Genomic DNA, 10,267 nt, shown 5'->3' on the forward strand with positions numbered 1-10,267 from the left:
CACTTGGCTTTGAAGCAAAAACAAATCAATGTCCTCTTTAACATCTTCCACATTTGCATATGTTTACCCATTAAGATGGTGTTGCAGCGAATGAAAAAGATTGTAATCTGATGGTGCCATATCTGGAGAATATGGTGGGTAGGGGAGAACTTCCCAACCCAACACCATAAACTTGTGTTGCATCAAATGTGCCACATGTGGACGTGCATTATCATGGAGAAGAAAAAACCTTTCCGATTGACGAGTGAAGGGCGTTTCTGATGAAGGGCGTGATTTAAACATTCCAGTTGCTGACTATAGATCTCTGCATTGACAGTTTGCTGTGGATTGAGGGAGTTCGAAATGAATTAGTCCATTAATGTCCCACGTTGGAAACGATGATCATCTGAGTATATGTGTGGCACCCAAGCACCTTTTTTATGGCGTTTTCCTATCCAAGTATGACATATACAAGAGAATAAAGCAAGTACGACATATACAAGAGAATAAAGCAATTGTACCTTAGCACAGCGCCCTTGGCCAAAACGAGAGTGGATCGGACCAAACAATCTCTGCAACTGCACTAAGGAAGAGGCGATAGTGTGTATCCAACCTTGGTCTCCATTCTAACCAGCACGAACAATTACAAAATCAATAATTCTACGTACACAAAGTATAATTTTTGTTCAGCAAAAAATAGTAATTTATATATAAAACACTGTTTTTCACATTAAGTCTCTACATATCTGATTTAAATTCTTTCACTCAATTCACAGAGAATTTTTACCAAAGCCCACGATGACTTAAAGTACATAACTGGTTTGTGAAAGGGTCACGATGACTTACAGTACATAACTGGTTTGTGAAAGGGTCACGATGACTTAAAGTACATAACTGGTTTGTAAAAGGGTCACAATGACTTAAAGTACATAACTGGTTTGTGAAAGGGTCACGATGACTTAAAGTACCTAACTGGTTTGTAAAACGATCATTACCTTCATGACATTTCACAGCTCTTTCCTGTCCATGATAACAACACAAAGGTGAATTCGTTCACTACTGGTCATGATTTTTATTTTTGTTAGCCCTGGTTATAGGCTGTTGCTCTACAATGTAATTTCCATTGCAGGAATCTTTAGCACGATACAATGACACTACTGCTGTTTTAATATTCTTTGCAAGCTTTCCGAAATCCACCAACAATGACTTCTGACAACCCTGATGGGAGACGTATCCGATAGTTTAAGTGGTTCGTCCATGGATGTTATAACATAAATACTCATTTGCACTTACATCTTGTGGAGGAGTGGCATATCAACTAGGATGTGTGGCTGGATGATTTGGTTTGATGGATACATACTTTATTGACTTGCAGTCAGTACGATGATGATATTTCCTTGTGGTACACAGTTTTCAACTAGGAAGTTGATGTTTAACTTATAATTACAATTGTAACATCCAAACACGTTACATCCCATGCAACAAAAAACTGTAACATGTTTTGTACCTATTTTTAAATAGTGTATCACTGGTAGGAGAACAATAAATCATTCATTATATTCGTCATGTTTCTTGTAGAACAGTTGTTCCGTCATGGGAAAAGCTTATGAAGTTGTTTTTTTCTACACCTGAAACCATGTTGAGTTATTTTATTCTAAACTTAACTGCCATTGACGACTGTGTTCTTTCTGCTGACAGGTTGTCTAATTTGTTTTTCTACCTTTGCTTGTTTTCCATTATGGTTAAACTCTACAGATATTTGATAATTGTGGGATAAAATAACTTTTTGTCTCAAGTACAACTAATAAAGAGGACACTTTTAATCATCATATTTCAACTAAATTACAACAAGAAATATAACCTGTGTGGTTATGGGAATGGACAGGGAATAGGAGATCATGAAAAATTCTCCATACTTTCAGGGTAAAACATTCTACGCTATATAACATAAATAATGCTAATAATTTCATGCAGTAGAATAAATAACATTAATAGGACATTACATAAGGTCGTCAAGAAATTAAAGTCACGTTTTAGAGCACTTTCATTAACCACCCCCCAAAAAACGTACATCATGTATAATAGTTAAATGAACTGCCTAAACGTCACGTTAGTGTAGCCTATATAATGTGTAAAGTTTAGTATGCTCTAATCCTTTATAGTGATGACACACACATTCGGCATGTAATGCTGTTTGAATAAAGAAGGGAAACAACATCTCTGTAGCCACAAATAATATCAAAGAAGTTTATGGAAATGTTCTGAACGTTCATAAGTGTCAACGATGGTTCAGCAAATTTCATTCAGGTGATTTTAGCCTTAAACACTGTGATGGCAGAGGCCGACATGTTGTAATTGATATTGATGCTCTGAAGACGCTTGTTGAGTCTAACCCAAGACAACACACACTCGTGAAATGACCCTGAATTTGCATGTCTCTCATGAAACAATACGTAAAGATCTAAGGAACAAGTATGACATATACAAGAGAATAAAGCAAGTATGACATATACAAGAGAATAAAGGAGTATAAAACAGAAACTGTTTACATCACATTTCTCAAGAACCTAAACATACAATAAAAAACTTAATACATACTTCCTGAGAATACAATAAAACACTTATTATATACTTCCTGAGAACCTGAGAATACAATAAAACACTTATTACATACTTCCTTAGAACCTGAGAATACAATAAAACACTTATTATATACTTCCTTAGAACCTGAGAATACAATAAAACACTTATTATATACTTCCTTAGAACCTGAGAATACAATAAAACACTTATTATATACTTCCTTAGAACCTGAGAATACAATAAAACACTTATTACATACTTCCTTAGAACCTAAGAATACAATAAAACACTTATTACATACTTCCTGAGAATACAATAAAACACTTATTACATACTTCCTGAGAATACAATAAAACACTTATTATATACTTCCTTGGAATCTAAGAATACAATAAAACACTTATTACATACTTCCTGAGAATACAATAAAACACTTATTACATACATCCTTAGAACCTGAGAATACAATAAAACCATTTATTACATATTTCCTGAGACCTGAGAATACAATAAAACACTTATTACATACTTCCTTAGAAAATGAGAATACAATAAAACACTTATTACATACTTCCTTAGAACCTGAGAATACAATAAAACACTTATTACATACTTCCTGAGAATATAATAAAACACTTATTACATACTTCTGAAGAACCTGAGAATACAATAAAACACTTATTACATACTTCCAGAGAACCTGAGAATACAATAAAACACTTATTACATACTTCCTGAGAACCTGAGAATACAATAAAACACTTATTACATACTTCCTGAGAATACAATAAAACACTTATTACATACTTCCTGAGAACCTGAGCATACAATAAAACCATTTATTACATACTTCCCAGGAACCAAAGTGTAAAATTATTACATACTTCTTGAGTACCTGAGCATACAACAAAACATTGTTTGTTACATACTTCCTGAGAACCAAATTGTAAAATAAAATACAATTTATTAGAAATTAAAAACACACACCATAAGAATTTAAAAATACACTACAGAAATTAAAGAACACACACCACATTAAGTGTTAAATGTAAGACAGGCCAATTATATAGACAATTATATAAGACAGGCCACTTTTTTCACAGCACCTGTAACCCAGATCCTACATTTGTCTGTACACTTCAAATTGTTTTTTCAAAACAAAAATGTAAATATTAGTTGTGAACTAATTAGTTAGAAGTCATCAAGTCTTATTATCTAATTCCATCAAAAAAGTCTTTAAACAAGTTTTTCCTACATATAACATGCACAGAGAGTATAAGGAAACTGTACTATAAGAAGCGTTATAGCTTAACAAAGAATAAACTACTCTTTATAAGGTAACAATACCCTTAAGTAACAAACAGTATCTATATCTTATTCAGTATACACTTACCTCGTCATTGTTGTTGAGAGCTAACTTAACAGTCTGATCTTTACCAGTAACCTCCTTCCCAAAAGTCACACGACCTTGAAGTAAATAACATGTCTAATAACCCTGACATTCAAAACACATCACTTTTAACTTATCTTTTTATTATGATACTTTACCTGCAGTCATTAAGCTCATTGTGAGTTACATATCTGGTGTAACTGGCTGGATAATAAAACTGCATTTTATTATAATTAATCATTACAAAAGAAAATACTCGCAAAGACATATACGAATACACACTTAGGAAGTTAAATATCAGTTAATATCTACATAAAAACAGCAAGACCTCTTTTACTAGTTGTATATTAAAGCACCCTTATCAACAGTTCTATAGCTTTAGCAAATAAAATATAAAACTAATCAGTCTTTAACTTCAAACCAAATAGTAACACCGACATAATTCTAAAAGTTAAACCTCCTCGTTTCCATCAACAGCATTAAAGTGTGATATTAAAAATACTGAAATAGCCCGACGCAACGTATAAAATAACATACTGAAGTAGCCTGAAGCAACGTATAAAATAACATACTGAAGTAGCCTGAAGCAACGTATAAAATAACATTATATTTCAGATGGTTCGAACAAGGAACTAGTGAAAAAATAACGAGATGCTGTTTTAGTACAAACATGTGCTATCTGGCCTCTGCCCATCTTGGTGAATCAAACCCACAATTTTATGTCTGTAAACTTACTGTTGACACTCCAGTGAATAATAACAGACAACAGATAGTGCCACATCAAATAAAAGTTGTTTTGTACAAAATGTGAAAATCAAATAGAGAATTAGTGTAAAGTAATATGAAACTTCAGTTGGTATGAAAAAAAAATGCAGAATAAACCTGATAGATGTTATCTAAAGATGTAAAAGTAAGTTAGTTTAATCAACCATAAACCTGGTAGATGTTATCTAATGATGTAAAAGTAAGTTAGTTTAATCAACTCTAAACCTGGTAGATGTTACCTAATTATCTAAAAGTAAGTTAGTTTAATCAACCATAAACCTGGTAGATGTTATCTAATGATGTAAAAGTAAGTTAGTTTAATCAACTCTAAACCTGGTAGATGTTACCTAATTATCTAAAAGTAAGTTAGTTTAATCAACCATAAACCTGGTAGATGTTACCTAATTATCTAAAAGTAAGTTAGTTTAATCAACTGTAAACCTGGTAGATGTTATCTAATGATGTAAAAGTAAGTTAGTTTAATCAACTGTAAACGTGGTAGATGTTACCTAATTATCTAAAAGTAAGTTAGTTTAATCAACTGTAAACTTGGTAGATGTAATCTAATGATGTAAAAGTAAGTTAGTTTAATCAACTGTAAACGTGGTAGATGTTACCTAATGATGTAAAAGTAAGTTAGTTTAATCAACCATAAACCTGGTAGATGTTATCTAATGATGTAAAAGTAAGTTAGTTTAATCAACTCTAAACCTGGTAGATGTTACCTAATTATCTAAAAGTAAGTTAGTTTAATCAACTGTAAACCTGGTAGATGTTATCTAATGATGTAAAGTAAGTTAGTTTAATCAACTGTAAACCTGGTAGATGTAACTAATTATCTAAAAGTAAGTTTAAATATTAAAAGTGAAACTGTAGAGATAAATAATAAACACTTTTTGAAAAAATCTGAAATATTTAAAACTGAAGGTTTTAGGATTAATAAAGTTATAAAAAAGAAGCCTCAAAAATATTTAAAACTTTATTTTTAAGGTAAGCAAGATCTATATCAAAAATTAATATTTTTTCAGTTTATTGTTGCTCCTAAACAGTCTTCAATTAATTAAGTATGAAAACTTTAAAAAGCAATGATGTACTCTTAAAAATATATTGAAAATTGAAAAAATTTAAACCAATCAAACTATAGCTATAGTTAGAATAAAAAAAAAGCAGCTTGTATTCATTCAAGTTTCAAAAACAGTGAATGGCACTCACCACTTTTAATACCAAAGGTTTCATCTAACAGACCTTCGTACGTTAGTTGTGTGAGCAGGACAGAGACGTAGTCAATTTCTGGAAAAGTTGATCCAATAAAACTCTTATCACTGTAAAAAAGGAAATTATCAAAATGGCCATAGCTTCTGCTTTGGGTAATTTTGTTTGTTAAGCACAAGGCTATGTGTGCTGTGCCCACCACGTGTATCAAAACCTGGTTTTAAGTATTATATGCCATCAGTCTCACCGCTAAGCTACTGAAGTGCGCTTTTGATAATAAGTTTTTTACATTAAATAATATAAATACATATTTTATAGAACAAATAATATTACTTACACAGCTACTAGAATCTATTACATGTGTATATGTACAAGATGAATGAAGTATTTAAATGTAGCAATAAGATGAAGAAGCAATAAATTATTGAATAAAGAATGACATTCTTAATCAGCTTAGTATTTAGTCTGGATAATCAGTTTTCTCATACACATCAAAATGAAAGCTCAAACATTAATGACCTTTTATCCATCACAGCCTACCATTCCTTACTGGTTGACCATCGATACAGAAAATCCTTCACATAAACTCAACATTTCAGTTGGTAACGGTTGTATGACAACTGCCCCCCCCAGACAATTGCCTCCTGTACAACTCCCCCACCCCTCACAGACACATTTTCTTATATTAATATAACTGACTAAAATAGGAAATATAACACATATTTCTTCTATTTCAGAGAAGAATGAATTATCTAAAACTGTTTAACTCTCTCACCCCAGCTATCCTTTACTGCATGTCACAAGGTTTTAGTGACTTACATTCAAAATTTAATTAAACTACTTTTTGTTTATGTTATACCAATTAGTATAGCATAAAATTTTAGCTAATAATCCAAATTTTAACAGTATATAAGTTTTAAGTTCTTAATTTTATAGGGCAATATTTTAAAGAATCCTGAATTTACCCCAGTGTAAGAAATGTGACAATTTCTCTTGGCATCCCCTCTTCTCTATTTTATTCACCACCCCTCCAATAAGTATGAAATTTAATGTAAATTATTCACTATAAAATCATCATTGCTCATTTTTATTTTATTACAATGAACAAAATTTAACATAAAACCTATGTTATTTTCTCCTATGTAAACAGTTTTAGATAATTCATTCTTCTATGAAATACAAGAAATATGTGTTTTTTCCCCCTATTTTAGTCAGTTATATTAATATAATATGATATGGCGTGTGGGGGGGGGGGACAGTTGTCAGGTTACTGTTGCTAACAGATGTTTTATGTATGAGAACTCAGAGCATGTTTAAAAAAAAATGTTGCACTTTTATCAGTGATGGAATGGCTTATTGTTTATTTTATAAAGTTAGCATAAAGTAAAATACATCTGTTAATTTGTGACTTATATAGAACTTGGACCAACCACAGATCTGTGAAAATATTCATAGCAATGTTTACTATAATTTTGATCCTATTACATGTATTTTCATGAAATTTAACAAGCTTTAAGTAAACATTACAAGTTTTTTCTATACCACACAAAAAAACAAAAATAATTTTAAACAATATTTTTAATAAAGGTTTGTCTGTGAATTTATGAAGCCTTTACTGAGTCAATCTGAGTGAAAGATGAAAGAATAAAATACTCCTTTCCTAAGATCTCCTGAATGAAATACCACAAGTTTTATGCTAAAACTTTATATTTTATCTCTCATGTTTTAACCCTAACATTATTTGTAGGGAATTCATCATGAAATGAAAAGTTGAAACATATGGAATAAAATACAAAAATACCGTATATTTTCTAAACAGATTGCAGAGTGTAACAGACAATTACAATTATTTATCCTAACTGCCTCAGCTTCTAACTTTTTCACATTTAACTTTATATTCTTATTGTATTTGGAACCCCTCTCTCTGTATGTGAAAAGCAATAAAACTTCCAGTGGGAGAGACTAGAGCTTAGGGTAAACAAATGGTTAGGTTACAAGCCACACGCTTTTCCTCAATGAGTGATCACAAAGTATTTTTGATTTTATTTCATTTAAATTTTCTTACATAACTCAATAAATTTTTTATTTTTACATTTTAGTTACTTTTGTTAAAAGAAATGTATATTTGTACAATAAAAAAAATACACATAAAAACATGGCCTCGAGGTCATTTTTACTTTGGTACTATGCTTTAGTAAGCCTACTTTTTTCTAACTTTTTTGTTGGTTGTCCAAAAATAATAATTAGTGTAGCTTTCAAATGTGCATTTTATAGTATAAAAAATATATCAAAACTAGAATACAGTATCCTAAAACTACTATAACTTATCTGGTATTCTTACTAAATTATAAACAGGTTAAAAATTCCATTACTGCTCAGAGCAACAACTTCACTCAACATACATTTTCTTGCAAGTTGCTAACTCTGAAAACCAAAACTGAAAACAAAATCAGCATAAAAAGGCCATGAATCAAAATCTGGTCTTTCTATTGGTCATAAACGTGTCCATTAAATACATACTATGTGATTTAAAAACTATACTAAAGCTACAACAACATAGGAGGAGTGTCTTTGTGAATTTGATAAAGTTAGGAGATTCATATTTTATAGTCTGGCCTGTCATTACATATAGTTTATGTTTCTAATCATTTGGACGCTTGGAAACTCTTATAAAGGGATAGATAAAATCTAAAAATGAGAATTCAAGGGGGACAGGCATTACAGATAAGTGAAGATTGAGAATTGTTTAAATAATTCCTTTGGAAATTAAAACTTTGATAATATAAAACTTTGACTTATAAATTACATTTTAATTCCAAATTTATTAGATTTGGAATTTAATTCTGTAAAACTGTTACTCATCTTGATTAAACCAAGATCATAGGGTTAAAGACTTTAACCTGGTCACAACTTGTTTCTAATAAACTAGGGCCACTGTCAGTGGGATTGGAGGTACAAATGAACTTCCTTCTGAACCATAAATAAACATTAATTCCATAGGCTTCCATACCTTCTTGCCAGTTAACATGAAACCAATATCTTTAGCACAACCAAAACATACTGAATTGAAGGACCAGATGCCCCATTTCTGGTACAATGTGAATGGTACGTATGCACCATTTTTCACCATACCGGTCAGCCAAACACCATGTTGTACCATCACACTTTGGACAGGATAAATCTTTCATTCAGGCTGTGGCCATTTGTTCACACCTACACACTCCTAGCCAGTTCAATACAGTTCTTTAACAGAAGGATACAAATATGTTTATCTTATAGTATATAATAAGGTGCAAAAAGGTATTTATATACATATAATTTCGATGTGCACATAAACTTCAACGACGTAATGACATCCAGTTTATTTTCAAAATAAAGTATTCATGATCGAGTTTTTGTTATAACACACGCAGGTTTACACGTGTACACACGTAGAAATATCTAATAAAGATGCATCGTGAACAGAAACGAACCTCTCCAAGTAAATCCAATCAATGCCCATGGTCTCTGATGACCAGTGTGTTTGTATTAACATAAAATTCATACTTACAATTCATTAACTACAAGTTTACTGGTAAATTTTGTACAAGAAATATTTATTACCTCTATCAAGTAAAATCATCTTCCCAATCTTCGAGTCTTCCTTCTTTGCAGTTTGAGTTTCTTCTTCTAAAGTTTCCATCAAGTCAAACACTAACTTTAATGGATAAGCAAAGTGTAAAATCAAGTGGTGCAAATAGCTTATAATGATTTATAAAGATAATAAACTAACAAGCTGTTACCTATTAAAATTCAAATAAGACTTAAAAAAATAAAATGAAAAAACTTTAGTTAAAACAATTGAAACTGACACTTCCAACTGGAAAATAGCAATTCTAAATGTATTTGGGAATTCCGTTGAATTTGGTTCTCTAAAAGTCACTGAACAGAAACCAGAAACTTGGGACATTGAATACCAGATACTATTGTTGGCTAAAGATGTTTTTTTTTGCATGTCTTTCAAAAATTTCCAAAAACTGTATTTATCATCCTACAATGAGGTAAATTTGATACATAAGTTAAGCTTTAGTGACTAAAAAATGTGGAAAACTAAAAAAAGTCTAACACGGAAAGTCATTCTTAGTAAAATAAACAAAAATCCAATGACATATACAAGAGAATAAAGCAAGTATGACATATACAAGAGAATAAAGCAAGTATGACATATACAAGAGAATAAAGCAAGTATGACATATACAAGAGAATAAAGCAAGTGTGACATATACAAGAGAATAAAGAGATTCTCAGAAATCATGTAATAGCCAATGTTTTGTTGTATACTTAGATTCTCAGAAATCA

General features: G+C 31.0%; 1 protein-coding gene across 1 annotated transcript in view; it reads right to left on the reverse strand.

Moving 5' to 3' along the window:
• LOC106475381 (vacuolar protein sorting-associated protein 33B-like) overlaps window positions 1–10,267 on the reverse strand; it is a gene marked incomplete at its 3' end in the record, with an annotated part of 20,713 nt that overhangs the window by 1,746 nt on the left and 8,700 nt on the right. Inside the window, exon 6 of the mRNA XM_013936063.2 lies at window positions 501–605. Within this exon, the coding sequence (XP_013791517.1) occupies window positions 501–605 (105 nt within the window). The remainder of the gene's footprint in view (window positions 1–500; window positions 606–10,267) is intronic.

This window comes from Limulus polyphemus, unplaced genomic scaffold (assembly GCF_000517525.1).
Source record: "Limulus polyphemus unplaced genomic scaffold, Limulus_polyphemus-2.1.2 Scaffold8491, whole genome shotgun sequence".
NCBI lineage: Eukaryota > Metazoa > Arthropoda > Merostomata > Xiphosura > Limulidae > Limulus > Limulus polyphemus.